The sequence below is a fragment of the Thunnus maccoyii genome, chromosome 9 (genome assembly GCF_910596095.1).
Source record: "Thunnus maccoyii chromosome 9, fThuMac1.1, whole genome shotgun sequence".
NCBI lineage: Eukaryota > Metazoa > Chordata > Actinopteri > Scombriformes > Scombridae > Thunnus > Thunnus maccoyii.
This window is the reverse complement of record NC_056541.1, coordinates 17,085,786-17,111,744: the sequence shown is the minus strand read 5'-3', so window position 1 is coordinate 17,111,744 and position 25,959 is coordinate 17,085,786. Positions and strand designations below refer to the sequence as shown.

Genomic DNA, 25,959 nt, shown 5'->3' with positions numbered 1-25,959 from the left:
GCACTGCCATGTTTCTACAGTAGCCCAGAATGGACAAACTAAACACTGGCTCTAGAGAAGGCTGTTACACCCCAACCTTAGTCGGCCTATGGGATGAACAACACTCCACCATTGACCGAAAGTTAAACTCTAACACCTTTTAAAATACCCAAACCATGGGATTTATTGACATAAAGACATACAAAACAACCAAGCCACTAAATTAAGACTACAAACGACATTCAAAAGACAACAGCAACACTAAATAAAATCCCAGGCTGAGAGGCAGCAAGACCTGCAGCCCAAAAACCAGAAGCCTCTCCCTGCAACAGGAACCTGGAGCATTTATTCACTTCTTTTCCTGGACCAGGTGCATCTCTTTGAGGACTGATCAAGTGTAGAAGATCTGGGCGGAGCAAGAGATAGGAGAGGAAAAAGGACAAACAGCACAGGGAACACACACAGCTGTAACAAGGGCCTTTTGCGTTTTTCACAGCCACCGTAGGTTCTCGGAGGCGTATTCATTTGGTTGCAATCTGCCACCTCACTGCTAGACACCACTACATCTTACACACTGGTCCTTTAAGAAAATGCAATACATGCAGATTATCATTCAATCTCTATATAATTAAGTATCAAGTCTGTAAGAGTGTCATCATTATGCCAATCGAGCAGTTGCCTACACTTTCTCACTCCGTGATAGCAATCAGTTTGTGAGAGTAGACAAATAACAGATATCTCATTTTAGAACAAACCTCTATATCCTGTTAAGACGATATCTGAGCTTTTGGTCAAGAGGTGAGTGAACTGCAATTCACGAGAGATTTAATAAATGTAAATGGGAAAGAAAAGAGGCTAAAGGTTAATTTTGGGTGTAACCAGAGTGAGTTGGAGAAAAAAGGAAATCTGTAAGCAGAGTTGAGGTCGTAATGTGGTTGAGTTTAAGGTTGAGGTGAAAGGTTGAAGGGCTCCTACACAGCAGCGTTTTCCGGAAACTGGGTCAAGCCCTTAGTACAGGGATGATTTGTAAGAGTTATTAAATATTCAGAAGACACAGCCAATTGTTTACTTACTTATTTATTTGCTTACTTGTTTTTTTGTGTGTATGTTTTGCTGATACAGGCTACACGCACATGATCCAATAATATTCAGGGTTGGCTGATCTGTACAGTATACAGCATCCTCTATTCTTAGACTCTAAATAGTCAATTCAGTCATGCTGAAAATTTGCTGGTTCCAGTTGCCTCTAAAATGTGATGATTCCCAGTTTTTTTCTGTTTTAGATGATTTCAAACTGAGTATCATTTGGTTTGTTGGACAAAATAAACAATGTGAGGGCTTGAGGATTTTTTTTAAAAAAAACAACAAAGGTAATTGAGAAAATAATATTTGGATTAATTGATAATGGAAACAACCATGAGTTGCAGCATTTATTCTTGGTATAAATCCTTATTTAGAGTGAATCTATTGATTGTATCTCTGAAGACAGGGTAGTAAAGAGCAGGATATTTTGTTGTATTGTTGCCACCACTACTACATTCAGTCTGATCCACGACAAAAATACAGGATATTTTGAGGGGTTTTCAAATTGCTCTCCTCTAGAAAAATAAAAAAAGACACATCTGCCCCTGTACCATTCTGACGGTGATGCCCTGACAGCAGCATCTTCCCTCCTGCCACACTGTGAATGGCGTGCAGAGCAAAACCAGCACAGCAGTCTAGCAAAAGCTTCCATTGCAGTCATGCTTCTTTTTCACTTGTGAATAAAGCACAGCTTGCTCAGAGTTCCCCGCCTCACCATTAATTCAAGACACAATGAAATGATAAACAACTTATTGAGTTTGTAAGTGATTTGCCTTAGCTTTGTATAATGAGATGACTCTGGCCGAAGAATTCAGAAAATGTATGCCTGTGGGAAATATACACAAAAAACTGATCAAATATTTAGTTTCACTTTTAACTGAAGGGCTGTTTTCTCATATCTCAGGGCTGCAAGATCTTGTTTGTTATCACTTATTAAGCTGAAGGTGCTTCTAACATTTACTGTATATAAAGTAACATAAAGCTTTGAACTTTTGATTATTCCAATGTGATGGATCAATTACCTTCACAAGGTTGACGCCTGTTCACAGCATAACTCTCCTATCTGTTGTTGTGTTTAGAGGAGGAAACAGACACATTTATATTATGTAAATTACATTGCCGTACCTCATTGTTGGAGAGCTGGTACCAAGGCTGTTTTCCATAGGTGAAAATCTCCCAGAGAACAACCCCTAGACTCCAAACATCACTCTCTGTGGTGAACTTTCTGTACATGATGCTTTCAGGGGGCATCCAGCGGATTGGCAGCATGGTATGACCTCCGACCTTTGAGCACAAACACACCAAACACACACACACACGCAGGGAGAGAGAGAGAGAGAATAAAGTCAGCATTAACTGCAATGAACTGAGGAGAAAATTAAATGAAGATTTAGGGAGCTGTAGGCTTCGGTGTCCATAATCTGACAGACAACCATGTACACCAGAGAGCTCTGTTCTACTCTATTGTATTCTCTTCTATTCTGTTCTGGCACATAATGCATTTCAAATGCATTCATGGTCACGCAGCTTTTCAGATTTCTCACCAGGTTCAGTAAGGAATTTCAATATATTTTAAGGTAGCAAACATTTTACTCCTCCAAACTGCTGCCCGAGGCATTAAATGAGTGAGGTTTGATGTGTATGGCACAGTAGATTGCATCATTTCATGACTGTAGGACACTTCACACCTGATCAGTGCATGCTTCAATTTAAAGGGAACATAATATGCACATTTTCAGGTCTATATTTTTAATCTCTGGCTCTACTGGAATATCTTTGCATGATTCACAAAAAACTTATTTATTTCAGTTCAGCCTCTGTCTGAATCAGGCTGTTTCAGCTCCTGTCTCTTTAAGGCCCCCCTCCCGATGAGTCCATTCTGTTCTGATTGGTTAGTTTCTGTCACGGCCGACTTCTGGCCACCATGGAGGCTACTTTTTTCCACTTCTTTTTCTTGTTCTTTACTCAAAATGTCAACTTCTCAAATCCGATTCAAAATTTGAGAGCAGACAATGTAAACAACACATGGAAAAACCTAAGCAACAACCTTAGCAACCAAGGCTACGGAACGGACGGCCATGTATGGGCATGTGCAAAGTAGAAAAAAATGGCAGAAACAAAGCGTTCAGAGTTAGGCTGAGGCCCTGGATATAACATAACATAACACAGATATCCAACATCATCCAACATTATCCAACATAAAATCACAAAAAGCATAATATGTCCCCTTCAACAGAAAGGTATATTGGGGAGAAGTTGTTTTATATTCCCTCCAATAAAGGAGGTATACCATTGAGCACATGAGGGACGCACTAATCAGTAGAGTGCAGATCACAAAAAGCTGATCAATGTGATGTTTTCAGTTGCTGTATCAGAAAAAAGTCACCTGTATGCCATAAAATATGAGCCAGTTTGTGTGAGTCAGCAAAATGTTAGCAGTCTTTTGCGCAAATATCTGATACAGTATGTACATGTACACTGCTGATGTCCCATGTGATGGAGAGTTAATTGAATAAAGAATAATTTAATTATTACTTAAATTGTAGCATCAGACAGCACCATGAGTTCCAGCAATTGTTGGCGAGCAGAAATCAACAGCTAATCCTACACAGGAACCCAGGCGCTCAGAGAAACATTTGGTCATTTCATTAAGCTCTAATCTGAACTGAGCCTTTGGAGCCTATTTGATCGTTGTATTCATTTTCTGTTTTTTTTACCGCTCATATACACTGGCAGCTCGTTTCTGCTGAGATTTTCACCGATTTCACCGTGATTGCAGCCCAGAGGCAGGTTAATCTAACAGCAGAGGTCAGAGCGTGAAAAACTTTTCATGCTTCATCAGTGACAAAAGGTGAATGAGCACCTCAGTCCTCAAGCACACACTGCCATGTAATTATGTTTGGATAAAAGCTATAATGTGTTCACATGCTAATTTGTTGGCAATGTCACTCAGCCATGACAACAAACAGTTCCTCTGTTAATCCCTTAACTGATGATCTTTCCCACTAAGAAGCTTTATGGTTGAAAATTCACCTTATTCTACACAGTATCATATATTTTGTATCAACTTATTTCAGACTGTAATTAAAGCTATAAGATGATTACACTGGGAAATACTTCAAGCTGCAACCGTTAGTCGACTAATTGATTAATTGCCAACTATTAAAATTAATTGCCAACTATTTTGATAATGAATTCATTGTTTTGAGTAATTTTTTTAAAGAAAATTTCCACTCAAATGTGAAATTTTCTGGTTTCTTTTGTCATCTATGACAGTAAACTGAATATTTTTGAGTTATGAACTGTTGGTCGGTACAAAACTAGACATTTGAAGATGTCATCTTATTTTTTGGGAGACAATTATCAACATTTTTCACCATTTCATTTTCAGACATTTTATGGATCAAACAACGAATTGAGTAAGTAAGTAAGTGAGACAATAATCGACAGATTTATCGATAATGAAAATAGTCATTAGTTGCAGCCCTAGAAATACTCATACCAAGGATTTCATGTTTATTAAAAGGAAACATTCTTGATGTCTTGTGCATCATTTTGTGCACATTTCTTTCAAAATGCAGCTTCATATAGTTGGTGTTTGGAAACTGGATCTCAACTATTAAAAATTAGGTTCAGTCCAGTGAGGTTTGAAGGATAGATTCACAATTCTTCTAAGTGTGTCTTAAAACTATAGTGAGATGCCCATATGAACACTGAAAGAGGTTTTGCTCGCTGTAATCGCTCCTCCTGTTAATACTGGTTATTAAAAGATCCTTTTCATATGTGCTCACACTGTAAGTGTTTTGAGACAAAATCCACAGTCCTGGTTGTGTTCAAAAATGTACTTAAAAGTTTATCAAAAGCTCATATGAGGCTTCTGCAGTCTGAGTTGTTCAAGTCTACTGGATACCTTCCAAAGTTATTTTATTTTTAGAATAAAATTCTCTCTTCTTGTTTCCCTGGACAGTTTTTCACTGTTGAGCTGCAGTGGAAGGAGAGTAACAAAAACTGTGAATTTGGCACTAAAAAGTCATTAACTTGAAAGATATCCACTTGATTTGACAAATTTGGACTGCTGAAGCTTCAAATTAGCTTCAGATAAACTTTTAAATACATTTTTGGACACAAGGAGGACTGAACTTGTCCCCCATCACTTACATTGAGAGTACATTAGGAATGGATCTCTTTATGGCCAGTATGAACAGGAGGGCTGATCACAGCAGGAAAACTCTGTTTGAAAGGCCATTTGGGCACCTGACTATTGCTTTAAGACAAATTTGAAAAATTGTGAACCCATCCTTTCAGGGGTCAAACCTGCCGTGAAAGTGAATGAAACCTAACCCTGCCGCCCCCTCCACTGTGCCTCCCCTCTCTCTTTACTTCCTCTCTGAACACGAATCTACCCAGTGATCTGGACTCCATTGCTCCACAAAGATAGTGCAATCCATTTTCTGTGGTTTATGCCTGTTATTAATGGCTTGGTACCCACACTTGGCCTGTTTCTATGTTAGTCAGTGGGTTATTTAATGGAGTAATAAAATGTGCACAGTCGCACAGATAGCCATCAGGTTCACCGGTACGTCTGGGGAAACATATCTGTCTTCATTTCTGCAGCTCTTACTCTTCATAACCAGCCCCTTGCTTTTCTCCCTGTAACACCATGTCTCCCTCCTCTTGTGTGCTTTTCATTTGCATTTTTTATCCCTGTCTCTCTCAAATTCACATTTGCTTTTAATCGGCATGAACATAAAGAAATACAGTGTTGAAAAAGCATTGTGCTACAAGGTCTACAAAGTGATCATTCAGAATGCAATATAAAAAACAAACAAATAGTTTACACATTTCTACACTATGTATTGTGTATACTACACAAAACACAGTGTAACGCTTTACTACACATAGATGGTTTCAGTTGGGCGTTCTGTCGCTAGTAGCAACCACTACCGACAATTCAATAGCAGTTTCAGTTTTCTCCAATTTAACCATGACATCGTTCTTTTACCAGATCTGTGACCAAGAAAATACTGACGGACACCTTTTATCTACTCCCCAAATGCTCTTGATCAAGTATTTTCAGTTGGAACTAGTTGTTTTGTGATTGTTGCTTTGTTAATATAGTTTTTCTGTGATCAGTCTTCTGCTAATCAGTAAAGACCAACGGTTTGTCGACCTTTAGTGGAAGTGTGGCTCACTTGAGGCTCAGCTGTGCACCTACAGGCAGAATTACGTGTTTTTTCTTCATGTTTGGATATCCTTAATTAGTATATTTTTGCTTTGATCTCTAAAGATTTCAAATGCAAACTCATTGTTTATACTACTAAGTTCTATTGTATTCTATTCTTGTTTTCTGACAGCATTTATTCACTGATGTGTCTGGATCTGCTCACACCCATTAGTCTTTTTGTTTTATTCATCATGGCTGATCATTTCCCCTGATGGTCTGAAATATTAATACAGGGCTCTTGAACTGCTGGGCTACATTTTTTTTTAATGTTTGTTAACTGTCTGTAGATGTGTGTGTGTGTGTACGCTATCTGAGTGCATATCTGAGCGAGTGTGTACGAGAGGAGGGAATGAGGAGAAGAGAAAGGGGCAGTATTTTCAGAATTTGGTAAAAAAAAAAAAAAAACCCAAAAACAAACAGAAGGAATAAAATGAATGGAGGAGCAAGAAATGAAAGCCTCAGATTAAATGTTATTGCGTCCTGAGGACATCAAATATTAAGACAGTCAAGTTTATAGTGAAGCAGTCTGAACACCCGACACTTTCAAAAATATTCAGTGAGGTAGAGACGGTGCATCTCTCTCTGTCATCAGCTCTCTCTCTCTCTCTCTGTTTTCTCTCTGCTGTCAAGTGGCTCTGTCCTCTTTGTCTTTGTCTCCTCTGCTGTACCCTTCTCTCTCTCTCTCCCTCACTCGTTCTCACCTTCTCTCACTGTCTCTCAGCCCGCCTGTCTGTCTCTCTCCCTCTCTGGCTTATAAATATGCATCATTTCAGCTAGACCGCTGCCTGAGTGTTCCAGGAAAGCCTAACAACAACAACAACAAAAAAAGAGGTACAATAAAGCAGAGGAGGGATGTGGGCTCTCTGTAGTGACCTCGTGGAGGCTGTGGTATCCATGGCAACTGGACTAGTTAAAAAGAAAGCATTATGGGATGTGGTGTGGGCGGGGCTTATGTGACTAACTCCGCCCACTCTATGTTACACAGGAATCGTACCTTAATTGCCCTCTGTGTTCCTATGGAAACAAAAACTCTTTCCAAGAATGCTGGTGTATGTGTGTGTGTATGTATGTGTGCGTGCATGTGCGTGTATGTGTGTGTTGGTTTTATTTTTTCCCTGGAGTAATGAGCCTGTTCTCCTTTTACTGTTCAGATACAGCAAAATGGTTGACAAATACTGTAGGTTTACACTACGTGCTGTTGTTTACTTTAGTGACACTGCCACTAAAAGTACACCAATAAACAAATAAAAGATGAAAGATTAGCTGAAGCGACATACGAAATTGCATGGATTCAAAGCATAAGACAGTGTTCATAGACACTGAAGGAGTGTTTTTTGTCATCTGCAGCACACATACATGTCATGTCAGTTCATTGCGCTCCCCCTGATGATTGAGATCTGTCACTATGGCCCACTGTAAAAAAAAAAAAATAGCAACACCTCTGACGTAGATATTAACTATCCTGCCATTTGGTTTCAGTTGAGTGTTCAGTTGCTAGTAGCAACCCCTGTTGACACAGCTCCACAGCAGATTAACTGACATTGTAAAATTCTGCCTTTTCGTCAGTTCTGTGACCAAGCAACTATTGATAGCTGGCTTTTATCTTATAACTCTCCTTATTACAGCTGTTTTGTGATTGGTGATTTGTGATTTGTTAATTTAGTTAGTCTGTGATCAGTTTACTACTAACCAAGTTAGTGATTATACTAGCTGTCTGAATGGATCTAATTCTCTGATAATCGGCCTACTTTCTTTCTTTGTGGCATGAGTGTCAAGGCAGCAGTAACTCATTTGACAACTAGTTTAACGTTTATTTTTAACGACTTTGGTCTAATTCTTGTTTATGTGCATCTTTTTCTGTTAATTGCTATATGATTAAATTTGTTGCTGAATATTATTTTGGAAGCAATGCTGAACATCGCTTCCAGTAAAGACATCAAAGACCAACTTTGTGGCTGAGTCCAAAATCATTCTCTCTTTACTAGGCTATATAGTGTATATAAATGTACCCTCTGCAATTTTATGTGAGTATCCAAGTAGTGTGTAAATCATCCTCTATATAGTGCCCAGAAAATTCAACGAGATTGAAAAATGTAGTGTCCATGGCACGTACTATACACTACTTTCTGCTAACAATCCCACAATGCAATACTCCACATTTTTAAGTTGCAAAAATTACCGTTTTGCAACTGAGCTGCTCACTACTAAGCAAACAAATTAGTGTCTATTACATAGCGAGTAGTGAATGAGTGAATGAGGGAGTGATTTCGGACACAGCCTTAACCTTTATTGGATGTGTGTTGACTGTCTGCAAAGCTGCATCCACATGCATAGTGAAGGCAGAAGAATGATACTGTGAGACAACGTGTCTTGATATGAGAATTTTGTTTGCAATTCATGTTTTTAACTATGAAGTTTTATATTTCATATGTGAAATGTCACTTGTGCCTATGTGAATTTAATGGATTGAGTATGTGGAATGTCGGTCACATGTGCATCATGATTTAAGTTGTTTGTGTGTTTGTTGTCCACTTTTATGTATGGTAGGTTTATGTGTCTTTATGTAATTGTGATAAATGGTTTTGTATTTAAATAATAATAATAACGATAATAGAACTACTTTAAAAGGCACAGTAAGAATTCAAGTGAATGAGAAAGTGTGTCCTGAACTGTATATATGATGAAACAAATTATCTAGAATTATCAGTTTAGTTTGTAAAATGATTTTTTTTTCACAGTTCCTTGTGAGCAGAGATGCTTCTCCACAAGGTAGATATTAATATGCGTTGACCAGTATCATCTTTGTGTAGATGTGTATCTTGTTGCACTGGCAGCATCGTATTGTGTGTCCACATGCACACTCCTCCTGGACAGATAACTGCTCTGCTCCACTTTAGCCTCTCCAGGTGCTCCATTAAGATACTGTTTGTCTGTGCTGGTCGGGACCCAGAGGTGGATTGTAAAAAAACAAAGAAAAAAACAAAACAACAACCACACACACACACACACACACACACACACACACACACACACACACACACACATCAGCCAGCCAAATTACTCTGCAGAGATTGTTTAGCTCTGCTTTTGTTGCCAGCACCTGCTGCCACAGTCTGTGTGTCAGCAGGCTCAAACACTAAAATCCTCTTTCATCCTACACATTTGTGCATACAAACTGTTCAGGAGGAGAAGACATAAATGTGCAGTATTATACTGTATATGTGCATTCATCCTACCCCAACTCCAACTGCAAGTCCAGCCCCACCCACGTGCCCACACACACACACACACAAACTGAAAAAAGGCTGCATGGAAAGGCTCAAGGTTTGAATGGAGGCATCCTGTCTCTCTTCTGAATCATCTGTCAGGTTCATTGCGTAACGGGGGATTCAATGACGTCGTCGCAGCCCCATCAGTCCTACACCTCTGCTTCTATTTTCTCACACATATACACACATACACACACACACACACACACACACACACACACACACACATAAGCTCTGGGGGGGCTCCAATTCCTCTATGAGTCATCTTTGCTCCTGTCTGACGCAAGAGCATGACTGGTTCCCTAACACGCACACACACACGAAACATGGCTGGATCAGTGTGTCTTGCCTCCCACCATCCTGCATGTACCTCTGTTCTGCTTTGCTGTTTCTCCCTGTCTGTCTACCCCTGTCTTTTTTTGTCATTTCTTGCTCTGATATTCTGCTCTGTGGTTGTCTAAAGCTGCAGCTCCAGTATGTGCCTGTTTCTCACTCCGCTGTACACCATCTCCTCTACAGGCTGCCTTGCCTCCAGACCTGCCCTCTCCCTCCTCAGCATGTGTGTGTTCCTTTATCGCTCTATTACTGCCTTTTCTCCTTTTTGTATATTCATTCGTGTCTTGTTTTCTCCCTCCCCGGCCTCCCACTCTATTCCCCTCCCTCTCTCTTTCCTGCTGCTCCCTCCATCTCTCTTTTCCAGCTCTTTCTCTCCTTTCATGTCTTTGCCACCCTCCTTGCCTCGGTCTCCCACACTTCCATCTCTCTCTTTCTCTAGTACTGCTTTGGCATACTAAACAGAAGTTCCCTGATTACTTTTCTTCCTGAGAAACGTTGGATACAACTCCGAGGCTTCACCGCCACTGCCTTCGTCCGTTGCCATGACTACAGCCTCGGCGCTTAGCTTTATTGAGGTGGGGTGAAAGGAAGGAAGAAGAGGAGGAGGAGGAGGGGGGGTTGCTGTGTGTCGTCACACAGAGATAGTACAAAAGAAAAGCCACAGAGAAGAGACCTTAATCTTTTTTTCCCATCTTTAATTGGATGCCATGCATAACTAGTTATTCCAAATTTAATCTGGTGTTTGGAAAAAGACCAATGAAAAGTCCATTTTCTGTGCACTTAGAATACAGATGAATTGTGGCCATGTGGATCATGTATTTCTGACCTTTTCAACAGAGGGGTCTAGCTCTGGGGTCATGAAAGAAGGAAATAAAGGGGGGGGGGGTTCGACATGCAACAAAGGTCCGCTGCCAGATTTGAACCACGGACATTACAGTTATGTGGCATGTGTCTTAACCAGAGGGCTACTGGGGCACTCCAAAGCTATGTTTCTTACGTTGCCATGCCGTGCATCGTTGTTTCTATTAAAGCAATAATTTTGTCAAATATTCCAGTAACTGTAAGGTTAAATAAATCTTGATAGAAGCTATTATCTAGAAAAGTTTTTCTTAATAAACTCAGTGTCAAAGCTCTTTTTTCTCTCTCAGTTTTGCTCGATTGTTCAACATATTTATCTAAAAATATGAAAAGACCTGATTTACATCTAAAATGAAACATATCAATCAGTGCCATGGCTGAATTATACAGACATGTTTACCATCTTTGTGAATGTTTTTGCTGACATTATTATTTGTCTAAATAGATTCAATAGATTGAATGTCTGCTCCTTTCCTCTTCCCCTCCCTCTCTTCGCTCTCTTTGCTTCTTCTTCAGAGTTCTCTGTCACTGTGACTCATGTCAGTTTGTCACGGTGGACGGGAGAAAAGGGCAGGAAAATTGACAGTCACTATCAATCAATCAGTACGATTTATTAGATTTTGGCCTTTTGGAAAGGTGACAAATTGCTGTTCAGAAGGGGGAAAAAACACACTCTCAGCTGTCTCTTGTACCCCTGAGTTATCTTGACACTCATAGCAGAGCTGCTAAATGTCCCTGTTACACACACATACACACATACATACTCTTGAACACACACATTCACACACTATCTACACCCACACATCTCTTTTTAAAATGCTGCTGCATTTCCACTCCATTTCCTTTTTGCAGAGTGGTCCTTTCTACACCACCCTCCACTGATTTGCACGTCCTGCATTGTGAATAGATCTGTTGTACTGTATATTCCTGTATAAGACACGGTTGACGTGACCCTTCACTCTGCATTAAGCCTCATCTATACATTGGTGCACATACAGTGGCATATTCCCCTCAGTCTGCGAACTGATTATATCAGGTTCAACATACGTATCTGAATAAAAATCATGGTTTTGCTACTGCTGCCATAATAGAAAAAAAAAAAAGCATTTTTGCAATTTTGCTGAACAGATTGTGCCCCGTTTACAGAAAAATTCAGATTCAACTTGTGCACTGAAACTGCCTCCAGATCTACATATATTTAATATTTCATCAGCAAAGTCTCCAGTATACAAAACAGGATACACCTTTGCAGTCACAACTTTCTTAGGTGGTAACTTAAAGTACAGACGGGTAACAAATTAAAAGAAAAACCAACATAAAGTAGCTTAGTAATGAGTTGGGCCACCACGTGCAACCAGAAGTGCTTCAATACACCTTGGCATTGATTCTACAAGTCTCTGAACTCTCCTGGAGGGATGAGCACCATTCTTCCAAAAGATATTCCCTTAGATATTCCCATTTGTTTCGATGATGGTGGTGGAGAGCGCTGTCTAACACGTCCGTCCCATAGGTGTTCTATTGGTTTGAGATGTGGTGACTGCGAAGGTCATAGCATATATTCACACCATTTTCATACTCATCAAACCATTCCGTGACCCCTCATGCCCTATGGATGTGGGCATTGTCATCCTAGAAGAGACCACTCCCTTAACTCCTTTAATTTGTCACCCATCTGTATGTTAGAGTTTCTGATTTTATTTTTGTATACATAAATTCATAAACTATCATTTGCATTAGGAGATTATAAGAAAATGTATTGGTGCTTGTCATGCAGCTGTCTGGTTAGCCAGGTCTCTGATTCTTGAATTTAAATCACCTGCTTAATACAATAATAGTGAATAAATTATAATATTAAAAAAACTCCATAACAACTACTGTATAATGTCCCACTGTGGCAAAGAATGCTACAGTAATTACCCAAATGAAACAACCCTTTCTCCACACACGGTGTGACTTAGAAAACTCACATAATAAAGCATGCTACTTATCCTCCCCTTGAGTTCAGTCTATTGTACACAGTACGGCATTACAGCGAGCTACATACAGCTAGATGTATATTTAAATCACTGCACTGTACTCAGTTTTGACCTCCCACAGGAAGCGTCTTACTGTAACTCTGCTGGAGTCCGTCAGTCATGCCCATGCAGGGGAGGAGCAGAAAGGGACCCATGCAGCAGGGAGGAGGGAGGCTAAAAGAAGGGCCAGAAAAGAGATCGACACATACACCTACCCTGTAGTAGTCAGTGCTGTAGACGTCTCTGGACATGCCAAAGTCTCCAATCTTTACCAGCAGGTTCTCACCCACCAGGCAATTCCTGTTAGACAGCAAATATACAGTAAGCAGCAGCAAACTAAGCACAGAACAATAACAGCAATGTGATGTATATACTGAGAACTGGCAAGTCCCACTTTTACCAGTTAACATGTGAGGTGTTAGACTTCTGCTATGTTAACAGCTTTCATACATGATGCTGCTGAATCCAGGGAATAGTTTGCACTTAAAATTATTCTAACATCCTTCTTGCATTCTGGAAATAAGAGTATTTTTGAACATCTATAAACACTGAGGACCAGAAAGAGAAGCTTTCATTTAATGGACAGTTAGATTTTACAAATTGAATGTCAATTTAATGGGTGGCCAAGCCTGTGCTAATATAAATCATGTCCAATTGAATTTGTCAGCAGTACCTTCCAACCATGTACAGACATTTTAAGGTGGTATTTCTGTTTTTGTATTTGAGCTCATGTACTAAAATTTCTAAAAGTGAGCTTTTACTGAAACAGCGAAGGGGTTTGAATACATTTATCTGTATGAATAAACATTCATTAAGTCCATACTGTACATAATATGATAATAAAGTAAGTGATAAACCTGGTGGCCAGGTCGCGATGCACAAAGTGCTGTGATGCCAGGTAGACCATGCCAGACGCTATCTGCTGGGCAATGTGCAACATCTGGGACTGAGTCAGCTCCACAGGTCTGGTGGTCTGGCCCTCTGCCATCAGAACCGCATCCGGACCGTGAGCCCTACAAGGGAACATGTAGAGAGGGTTTTAATGTTCGCTCAGTTGATGTTTGTTAGAGTCATGTTGTTTCCTGTCATTTGTTTTGTGTTGACCAGAATATTGGTACAAGCTATCAGTCTTCAACAAGGTAAACTACATACATGCTCAATTTACCAGCTTCCAGTTTGATAACAGGTTTTAAATGTAATAAAGAAAAGATCCATGCCTGAGGAACTTGTTGAGGTCTCCGTGTTTCATGTACTCAAACACCATGATGAGAGGGTCGCTCTCCACGCACACGCCATAGAAAGTGACAATGTGTTCATGCTGAAGGTTGGTCAGCAGCTCAGCCTCACGGTGGAAATCCTTCCTGGCATTCTCGCTGGCCTCTTTAAGTGTCTGAACACACACAAAGAAATGCACAGTGACATTTTAATAAACTGACAAATGAAAAGCTCACACATTATGGCACGTACACTATTGCCAATTAGTCACTTTCGCAGTGCACCCAGTCTGCTCCAGTTTATTTGGCTGATGTCCACTATGTAAAAAAAAAAATTGAAGTGTCTTGCCTTGTAAAAGTGAGTTACAGCAACTCAGCACACACACTGTGAAATTATTGGCACTGAGCAAGGACCGATACAATAGGACAGTTTATATTAATGTAAGCCATTACAAAGTACAACATTGTTTAAATTCATTATATTCCCTGTGTTCCCTTTGAAACTAATCTTTGTCTTCCCTCCATGAATCAGGAAATCTGTCAGGGTGGTTGTGTAACACAAGCATCTGTGACAGAGAGTGTGTGTAAAAGACAGCGAGAGAGAAAGAGAGAGAGAGAGAGAGAGAGAGAGAGTTGCAGGAAAGAAGAAAAATATAGAAAATTCTTCTTGTCCTACATGAATAATTGATTGTCTTCCTACTGTATACAGTATGACATGGATATATATTCGCTTTCCAACTTGTGTGTGTGTGTGTGTGTGTTTGTTTGTCTGTCTGTGCACTAACAACGCAGATAGAAGCTCATGTTACAAATAAAGGTCTAAAGGACAAGAAGAAGTCACTAAGAAAGCTCAGGAAGAAGGAAATGACCTTGCAACCTTGTAGCTGGAATGCTGATATGCCAGAAAATGAGACAGACTGTAACTCTATGCACTTACACTCAACCAAACATGTACCGTGAAACAGAGGCTTGGTCATGTACGTTACAGGCTGTAATATGATATTGCATGATGATGATATGGTTGATTATGACAGTATGGATACTGTATGAAATCCTGTGCCCCCATCTTAGTTTGATATACGATATCGAACATGTATGGGAAATCTAGATTGGCTGACTGGGATGAATTTCCTCTGATAAGTTCCCACATGCTGAGAGTGATTGCCTGTCTTAGTTTGACTTTGTGCAAATAAACTGATACCACCAGATGCTGATACCACTTTCTAATTAAGCATAATTTATAAAGGGTTCAATGGTTAATAAATCATTCACTAATGCTTTAGAGCCAATAGGATGATCAACTTTTGGGTTACCAGGTTGTGAATAATGCGTTTGGTTGATGATTATTTATATTTCATAAACATGCAGTTAAAATGTTGGTAATGCATTAATAAATATCAATGGGTCTCTGAATTTATAAGAAGCCATCACATCTGCAGTTATAAATGTTAATAGATCATCAATAAGGCTAAGTGGTTACCGGTCAATTCTTGATGAACCATAGCTAATAAGCTAGTTGATAGACGAAGCAGGTTTCATGATGGTAAACACCAGAAAAAATGTTCTTATAGTGCTCAAAACTAATCTAAAGCATTAGCATTTAACTTTTTGTGTCATGTTTTATTTGTATTATTAAATAAATAAACTAAACTTGATTAGTAAAAAAACTTTTCATAATAGTTAGAACTTATAAACCTTAATAAATGGTTTCTTATTTGGTAGTGGCGCCAAAGGGCTTCAGGGCTGCTACATACTTTTAGTATGACTATATCTGTTTGTTTATCCATACATGATGGTCTACTGAGGCCATAAATCCATTTCTCATACAGTAAGCCTATGCAGTAAAAGGAAATCTGGGACACAAAATTTGATAAAAACAATATTTCCTTTTTTTGGCAAACACAGTATGCGCTGCTCCATTGGGGTCAATCACTGAATTGCTCGATATATCAAATGAAGACTGTAATAAATATTCATTACAGTACTGAGCAAACAATATCAATGTTGAACTCAGGAAAGTAACAACAGAGCCTTTCCTGTGAGCCAGGCAGCTACGCATGAACTATCATGCTCTGAGTCTCTGAATGCAATGTTGCATTAATTCCCAGGCTAAAAGCCATAATATTACACTGTTAGTCATCCAGTCTGCACACATTCAGGTCCCTGGACAAATAAAAAGCAATCAACATCCTCCAGCTCGGGAATGTAGAGACTCACATTTACATGTGTGAAGGCAGCATTATTGAAAGTGCTAGGTGTGCATGATTGATGACATGCAGCAGTGTAAGTGTGTGTGTACAGGTGTGTGTGCATGCATATTTCTATGCGTATCAACACATGTTGAAGTGTGCCATTGATCAATGGCACCTCAGTGTATAATATGCAGTAACGATAAAACTCATTCTGTATTATGGCTGACTTGCTGATTGATAGCCGACTCTAAAATCTGGACCATTAAGCTCTATTAGTATGTGTAGGTTATCGTAATGTGGTGGTGTACAGGGGAGAGCATGTTTCTTTAATGTAACATGCATGACAGAGTGCAGCGGAAGTATGTGTTGTACTTAAGGAACTATGTAAATATGTACTCATGAGGGGAAATATAAATCACTGCATGTTCTTTCTTTGAAGTTGGATCAGGTCTACACTTCATGTCTCTTTATGCTGAACAACAGTGACAGACTGTAATGTTGAGAAACTCCACTGACAAATCAAAAAAGCAATTAAAGCAAATGTACAAATTTTAAATGAACATCCAGAAAGTGAGCAAAGAAAATGCAAATCAGTTTGCATCAAGATTACATATTGAATCAAAAGAGTGCCAGTGTCTCTACCGTAATGTTAATACAGTATAACACGGCATTTTAGTTTTAGCTGCATTTAGAATACATTTGTCAATTAATTTATGTCCTCTGTCAACATTAACAACGTCCTGCAGCAGCAATACACTGGTGCCAAGTCTACACACTGCCAAATGTTAAAGGGTTGGTACACCCAAATCATCACAAGACTAGTTCAAAACCTAGTAACCTAGTATATGGCTGCATCATAAATGGTCAGTGTGCATAATTGTGGCCTTTGTTACAGGGATAGACAGTAGTAGTGTCAATAATGTGAATTCCTGAAATGTTTGTCTGCAACTTTCTGTAGTGGTCCCATTTGCTGGTAAAGTGTGCTGAAGTAGCATATCACATGACATGGTTAAGCAATGTTTGAGTCAAAAAAAAAAAAAGGTTATAAATGCAATTACAAGAACAATACTTTCCAATCATATCTTGAGATTTTTGATTTGAAAGAGAATCTATTTTAATTCTAATTATAACTATTCTAATTATCTGTTAATTCCACCTGCTCTTTCATCTGTTTCTATCTGCGGATGTCTGTAAACATATGGTCTCATCCATATGTTTATGTAGGATTAGCATGGTAGGCTAACAGTCCATCAGCTATATCCAAGCCTGATGTCTTTCTGAGCACATAAACACCATAAACACACCTATCAGCAATATTTTTTTTCCTTGGATGGCAAAGTCATGACCCACCCTATTTTGTCTCTGACCAGCTTACCCTGATATTCTTACCCTAAACCTAACTAATCTCACTCCTCATACAATGGACCAAGGAACCAAGGAAGGAAATGAGTACTAGCCAATGCTAATCACGCTAGCCACTCTAGCAGGCTGCTAGCCGCCATGCAGGCTGGTAAAATGGATCAGTTGTGTCTCTTTGTATCTGCAGGTTGGTGATCCTGTAGGTGTTGGAGCTTCCATGTGAGACGCTTCAGTCAATAAATGCGTGTTTTTTAAGCTGAGGCTTTGCTGATTCATTTTGAAAGAGCAATGGCCAACGGGGAAACTCCAACACTGTGCTGGCCAACCAATGGTGTAACTTCATCACTCAGCCAGTCAGTCAATGACAGACATTCAGGGTTATAGGGCTGGTCTGTGGCTGGTCAGGCCAAAAAACATTGTTCCTTACTTAGATGTAGTGGTATGTGGCCATCCAGCCAAACTTTTTACCAAAGAAATAGTCCCTATTAGTTTGTTTTGTAATTTGGATGAACCGACACTTTAAGGAAGAAGTGTCATCATCGGTTTGTCTGAAAAGTCTGTTTCCATCAGCCTTCATCACATTTTCTCTTTGTTGATGCAGCAACAAGGAGGAGGGAAAGACAACTGGAGAGAAATGTTGAGTCACAGCAGTTGACCACAAGGGGAGGAAGAAAAGAGCAGATGGTACATTAGCTAATTGAAAAAAAAATCAGATGAATTAGGAGAGTTTAATCAATCAACTGACTCTAATGATTAAATGATTCATCTGCATTACGTCTATAGGCAACGCCACGTTTAGCAGTTTGAAATACAATTTATTTTTAATGTAAATTGAGCGCTGATTATACATTGACATGTGGTCAGCAAAACATTGCATCGTGTTTTACATCCAAGAACTCTGCTTCCCAGGATTTTCAGGTACATATTTTACAGACTGCTCAGACTGAGCCGAAACTAAGCTGGCAGCAAACATCAGTGGGCCAGCAAGCGGTTTAAAGCTAAGCTGGAGGGAAACAGGAAGTGTAGGAAAAGAGAAAAGAAGGTGGAAGATTTGAGATTTGAGGGAAAGTGTCAGGATGGAGATGAGAGCTGCAGAGGGGAGAGGAGAAGTACTGCAGGTGAGGAGGGGAGAGAAAGTGGGGGAGTAAGGGAGGACAGAGGGAGGGGGGGGTCTCTTACAGGTCATGTATTGTTAATGAGAAGTTCTTCACCAATCAGATCCTGTTTCACCGCAGACTAGCAGAGAAAGCATCCTTGATGGAGAGATGGACGTACGGAGAGATGGGATTGGGGGATGCTATCTGGGAAACCATTCAATTTGACCCCGGAAGTCGGTGGTTTGAGTGTAATTCCACCTTTTGCTTACAGAGAAACTCTTGAAAGGAACGAGTGGCTAACAATAGCAGAGGAAATGGAGGTGAGGAGGAGTCTAAATACTGTACAGATGCCATATGAAGGATTTCATTTCAAAATGCCACATATCCATTTCAGGAACATAAGATTATCTGCTATAAACTGTTCAATATTTCAAATGTATGTCAGGTATCACATATCATTGCAAAATATAGTAGAGAAGGCAATAACTTCTCCTTCAATAATAACATTATGGGCTTTATTTCGGTGCCACCAATCATTCTGCAGGAGCAGGGATTTAAAAATGGTTGATATCTCATTTTGAAACTAGACTCCTCATATACCGACTGGGTTGTATTTCATTTCAAAGACAAATTGTCCTCGTCTGTTCTTTGGTCTATAATAGCTACAAAAAGTTTACAAAAAGTTTTTGTTTTGTTCAATAAAGTGATTAAAATGAGAGGTCACAGATGTTTTTCCTTCAGTTCCCACAGTCACTCACACTGTAATCTCACATTTAAATGACAATAAGGAAGCAGAAAATCAACTGTAAAAACAAATTTTGGCAGTCAGGGCTGCTCTTATTACACTGTAGAAAATGTTATATAATGACAAACATTTCTATGATGTACATTATCACTGACATTTTGACACATTTGAACAGTAACCTTCTGTTTCTATGTTTGAAATGTGTTTTTGCAGTTAAATAAGTGAAAATAAGACCATTAGGCCTTTGAAATTACCTTGACAGCCACCAGTATCTTTTCCTGGTCAGGTGAGAGGTTGTAACACTCAGCCAGGAAGACTTTCCCAAAGGCCCCCTCTCCTAGCTCTCTCTTCAGCACAATGTTATGTCTCTTAATGTGCTGGACAACTGTTGAACAGAGAGAGAGAGAAAAAAACCCATTATGGTTTAGAAACAGAACATATGTTTGGTCGCATATAAGTGTTACAGTACAGAAGCACAACAGGTTATATAGCTGATCGATGTCCTTTTATTAAACGTTGATACGTTATTTTGAATTATACATCAATCAATTCAATTAATATGGAATGGTTTATTGGATTGTCTGTAATATTACCAAAGTAGTAACACATACAACATGATAATCTTGTATTAGTGATATAATACAAATAAAATACATTTTATATTGTGCATCTATCTATCTTACTTGTACACATACAGCCCTCTTCTAGGGGCATATTCCCCCTAATCCAGTTAAAATAAACAAAATTAGCAGAGGTGGAAACAATATTAATTGTGCAGTTATTTATGATTATTTTTTCTGGTGCATACCATTGTATCTTATCGTCTACACATCGTATGGATGCTGCAGTAAAAAAGTAAACTCATCGTCTTACTGTGCACTGATTGCTGTAGGTTTGACTACAATGTGAATTGTATTATGTAACATATATCTGTAAATAAAGTCTGTTTCACGTATGTAATCTCTTGCTGCCTTCTGCTCACTCACAGTTGGCTCAGAGTCGACAAACCTGCTCTCTGTTGCTAAGTAACTCCATGCCAGCTGACTTTTTAGAAAATTTGGCATCTCACCAAGGCGATGATTTTTTTTTTTCTTTTTTTTTTTATTCTACAAAATGATTAACAGCATGGTGCCCTTACTATAACCTAGCTAAGCCCCGTCTTCTTGACTCTGGGCCAGGTGTGCAACTGTCTGCATGCAAAGAAACACATATGATCTTATAACACTTGGATCCTTGAACACACACACACACACACACAGAGGACTGAGATTTATCTTTGATGTGATTAAGAGGCGCATTTGAAGAAAAGCTGTCCACTCAGAATATCACATTAAAGCCCAGCTAGACTCTCAGAAGCTGCATCGATCTACACTATAAGATACTAAGATCCACCATAACCCAATATCGTACTGAGACAGAGAGAAAGAGAGAGAGAGAGAGAGGGAGATATACAGAGAGTAAGAGAGAGAAAGGTAAAGAGAGAGGGAGAGATAAGAAACACCACTGGTCTGAATCAGATACTCGAAAGCATCTAATTCTTAGTGTAAGATTGTGGTGGCGGAGAACATAGAAACTCAAAATAGGAAATAGAAACTCAATACATTTTTTTTAATTGATATGCTTCAAAGTCCTGTTTTTTTATGTTCATACTGTCACTCAAATTATTTACATAAATTATGTATTAAGTGTAAAATGAAGATGAGTTGTGGGCTGCATGTTTGTGTATGAGAGAAATGAAGAGCTTAGTCAATGTGAAAACACAGTTTATTCTTAAATGTCTGTGATAGAGTTGGGTATGTAGATGTATCCACGGTGTGGCTAAAAGTTGACATTTGCATTTATCGTCTAAGAACAAAAACAACAGCAGGTACAATAGCAGGTCACAGATCAACGCGTACCCACATTTCCCTGTGCAGCAGCAGCACACAATAAACCCACATCCCCACAAGCCAACTATCCACCATTTAACCAGCTAATTACCTCTGCACACCATTTGCTACTGTGGTTGTGTAATAAGCGTTCACCCATGCAAATGCCTCGCACCACTTCTCCTTAATTAACACCCTCAAATAGCAAATAAATTGATGTGCAGACCAATGCTTCCACTATTGTTTTTTTTTTTCCCTTGACAGGAAAATTTGTCCTTACACTTAGATTTACATGTCATCGCTACTAATTTTGCATTCATATACTCAAGGACCCTTCCTAATTTCTGCACATAGCAATCAAGAATTTCCAAAATTAAGTTATTTTATTTTTATGCCCTCATATTGCTTGTGAATTTGGCATCCATCTGACAATTTTACACTTCCTCTTCCACCTCTTTTTCATTCTTAAACTTTAAACCCCTGAGCTCCTCAACCAGTATCCTTAATTAAGATCTACAAAAATATTATTCCCCCATTTACCAAACTTTACACTCTTATTCTCTGATCTTTTTCATAAATAGTACCCATTTTCCGTGGTTATTTTACTCATCGTACTCATTTTCCCTCATTTAGCATCCCCCCATCCTTCTCATTATCTTACTCTGTTTCCTTATTTAGCATCACTCTGCTCCATCATTTATTTCTCTTTATTGCCATTTCCCTCAATTTTTAATCAACATCCTCCAAACATTAACATCTAGACACATGTTCCTCTCCCATTCTGTTGCTCCATCACTCTTTTCCCATCATTTGTTTATCAGGACGTTTACAACATTACCATGAAGAGGAATAATGTTTCTTGTCTTTTCCCATCTGTCTTTTCCCTCTCTCCTCCGATTTATCCACATCTCCCTGAAGAGCCACTCCTCACACCAATCCTCCTAAATCAGCATCTTACAAACAACCAAAGAAATTAATGTCTCGGGGCATAATTATTCCCTGTTTTCCATCTGCCTCTTCTTCCCTTCCTCCTCCCCTCATCTGCCCAAAATCTTTCTATAACCCTGGATTCTGAAATAAAACATCTCCAGCAGCTCGGAAATGATGTATTTGGTAGTTTGAACCAAGCAATGCGATAGGTCAAAGACACAGTCGTGTCTGACAGATGCTTTGAAAACAGGGCGACCGGAGACTTCAAATCTGCTCTCCATCAAATTCCTTGCACAATTAATGTCATGACTTTCTTTTCCACCACACCTCCTCTCACTCCCAGCTGTCTGCCCTCCCATCACGAGGTGTAGCTAATTGTGACCTATATTTTCATAAGCTTACTGTGTATGTATCTGTGTACGCACATGTTCTCTTACTGTATGAATCAGATTTTCCAGAGCAATGTTAATCCTCTCTGCCTAGATACAAAAAAAATACAAACCCCAAAAGATCTGTTGGGGTGGAAATGTTGGAAAAATTGAGATACACAAAGCAAAGAGGAAAATGTAACAAAGATGAAGGGAGAGAAAAAGTCTGTCCTCCACTGAGGACACTGGGGTCAGATCCTTAATTATTTCTCTTAGAATTTTAGAATTTTAGCACTTTTTTAAAAAAAACTTGAGAGGAGACAATCAAAATGTATACATAATGGATATTTTATAAGCAGTATTTTTAGACTTCCTGATGGGTTTAATTATTATCTGACTAAATTTATGCCAACAAAATATTAATGGGCTCAGTACTTTGCCACCAGAATTGTATTCTGTGCAGTGTGGAGCGAATTTTAGATCTTTATGTTGTAAAAGTTTTTAGATTCCTTGACAGAATTACATAATCTGATACCAAGTATAGAGAAAATAACACTTTCAGTTTCATTATGTGTTGTGTTTATAATGTTTTGTGGATTTCAGAAGAATTTCCTTGTGCTCCATTTAAATTCAACTTGCGGGAAATAAAACCAAACAGCTAATCAGTATTATCAAACTGCTGTTGGGAGGTTTGGGGGGAGACATGGACACAATAACCTCAGTATTGCTATTTGCCTAATATGTGTATGTATATGTGTATGTGTTACCACCTATCCAAATCTGCATGTGCCTTATTGTAGCTCTTTAATAATGCATGTGACACACTTTACAACAACGGAAACTCCTCTGATGTTATTATTGTTAATGAGGTGTTCACTTCAGAGGTAAGCTGCACATCTAATGCTTTGCAACACAGCTAAAAGTTCTCGTAATTACACACGGATCCATCATCTCTGCAGAATAATTGTTGCCTCATTGCTGCCAGGAAGAGGCCTGTGTCATCTTTAAAGTAGAAAAGTGTACTAATTCCTGTACTCAATATTACAGACCGCAAGCTGGTTAAGGCTGCTGTTTAAAAAGTTCCTGGCATGCAACCTAACGCCACCTTGCCAAACTGTCTCCATCAAAGGCTATTGTGGGGGTCTAAAAAGGCAGAGTGCCAAATAATCGGTCAGAGACTTTCAGTATTTATGCGGCCTGTCTGTGAGTCAAAGACACGCGCAGAGTAATAGTTGTAATGGCTGTAATATATTAAAAACACACACACACACCCATGGTTCCATAATTTACTGCAACACAAGGCCGAAGCCTGTGGAAGCTTTTATTACTTGCCAATAATCATAATGTCACGTTGATGGACCAGGTCAGTATCTGTGTGTGCTCTGTGTCTGTTTATTTGACTGTTGTTATTTGTGTGTTTTACTCATGTTTCTCTTTGTCTTTCTTTCTCCTGCCTGCTTTCTTTGATCTCTCATTGCCGTTCTGCCTCTTGCGTTGTTGAATTTCTGGTGTGTACATGTTGTGAGGTTAGATAAATTGGGGCTGGTCATCCACAAGAAAAAATACCTGTTCCTGAAGTGGCTCATGAGTTGTATGTTTTTCTCTTGGTGGCTCTGGTAATGTAAAGTCTAGAATTTATGAATGGATTTGTGCCTAACATATGCCGGGTCACACACACACAGACACACACTTGCGCATATATGGACTTTCTATTTCCTGTCTCTTCCTCAGAATTGACAGCTTATCATTGGCAACTCCAAGGTCATTGCCATGACAGCAGGAGACATGTTGCCATGGTAACCTCCATGTATCATGCACATACAGTTAATTTGAATACTTGAGAGTATAGCTCATAATTGCTTGGTAAAAATTCTAAACATTCTTCGTTTGAACTGAAAGAACTGAGGTTATTACTCACACGTGTCCGTTTTGAGCAGGCTGTTTGTGCTCCTGAAGTACTGAGGGTTCTCTATCACCGGGATCTTGGTCATGCCAATGATGACTGCATCAGGGCCCATCTCGGACGAGGAAGGGGTGTTGCTACCGTTGGAGACGTGGTGAAGAGGAGAGGCCGAGTCATCATCGTTACTGATAACTGAAGATGGTCCTGAGAGGGGAGAGAGAGGGGGGATAAGCAGCGTTCAGTTTGGTTTGTGGATCTTATCTTTGCAACAATCGAGAAAGGTCTTGCACGTGAGACAGAAGAACAGAATCATTACATGCTGGCCATATTAATAGTATAAGGACACCAGAGAGTTAATCAAGTTGTTAAGCTGTTATTAGCGAAGATTGAGGAGATGAAGTCATTACGAGGGGAGGTTAAGCTGTTATTATTGATCACAAGACATCTACTGTAGCAGACAGAGAGAAAGATGTTATATCATCATCTTCTTTGATCACTGTCAGAGCCCTCTCACAGATTAGAAATTAGAAATCCCGACACAGTCAAATCTGTATTCATGTGTTTGTCACAACACCCCTCATCCCTTAAGATTTTGGTGACTTGTGAGACAGCAAAGAGATTCATTACACGGCTCCAAATGTAATCATTGAACTACAGTTACAGTTTGTTAACATCATTGTATTTGACAGAGCTCAAAAAGGACTCTAAATGGTTAAGAGCAGAGCTTGTCGTTTGCTACCAAAATCCCCTCATCCGAAACCTTTCCATCATCGGGAAAGAGAGGGCTGTGTCTGACAATTTGTAGCTTTCCAAAACTGTCAATCCAACAAGCACGCCTGCTTCCTGCAGTAACCGGTCAGGTGTGTAGAGCTTAGAGTGTATGCAAGATTTAATTTAAGCTCTCTTTTCCATCAGTTTTTGTATGCACAAACAAGTGCAACAACATGAATGTCATCCAGAAAAGACTTTGAGATTGTGCATTGTTATCCCCACTCACTCTAGCCCCATTACACTGCGATTGTGGGCTGTCTGAGACGAAAGTTGACCCATGTCTACAAAAGAACCAATCAGAATACGATATCAAATGACACAGAATACACTGGCTGGTGTTTTGTAAGTGCAGTTTAGGGGGAAAACACACTTGTTCTCCTTAATGCCTCCATAGCTAACAAGAGACAAAATGATGGGGGTGAGAGGAAAAAGAGGTTTACGTGACTTTACTGCATTTTCAAAACATCAGAGCGGCGCAGATTGATGACACAAGCTGATGACGTGCCTCTGCTTTCATAAATGTTTTTGTATTTACATCATGGCACCATGATTCACCATACATTCAGTGCACAATCTGACATGTCTCAAACTGATATCGTACAGTCTCACACAATGTGACATGCAATAGACTTGTATGATCATTGCTGTTGCACAGTCTAAAGGCGTCTTATGACAGCAGGCTTTTGACGCCACTTGTGGTTACCTCTTACCATGAAGTGTAGTCAGGACTGACCTGCCACACTTCACC

The 25,959-nt window shown here is 39.4% G+C and overlaps 1 protein-coding gene across 1 annotated transcript in view; it reads right to left on the bottom strand.

Annotated features, from left to right (window-relative positions):
- ntrk2a (neurotrophic tyrosine kinase, receptor, type 2a) overlaps positions 1-25,959 on the bottom strand; it is an 85,133-nt gene that overhangs the window by 1,966 nt on the left and 57,208 nt on the right. Inside the window, exons 14-19 of the mRNA XM_042420057.1 lie at positions 24,456-24,644; positions 19,626-19,756; positions 13,982-14,154; positions 13,622-13,777; positions 12,980-13,064; positions 2,188-2,346 (exon numbers count right to left, since the gene is read on the bottom strand). Of these exons, the coding sequence (XP_042275991.1) occupies positions 2,188-2,346; positions 12,980-13,064; positions 13,622-13,777; positions 13,982-14,154; positions 19,626-19,756; positions 24,456-24,644 (893 nt within the window). The remainder of the gene's footprint in view (positions 1-2,187; positions 2,347-12,979; positions 13,065-13,621; positions 13,778-13,981; positions 14,155-19,625; positions 19,757-24,455; positions 24,645-25,959) is intronic.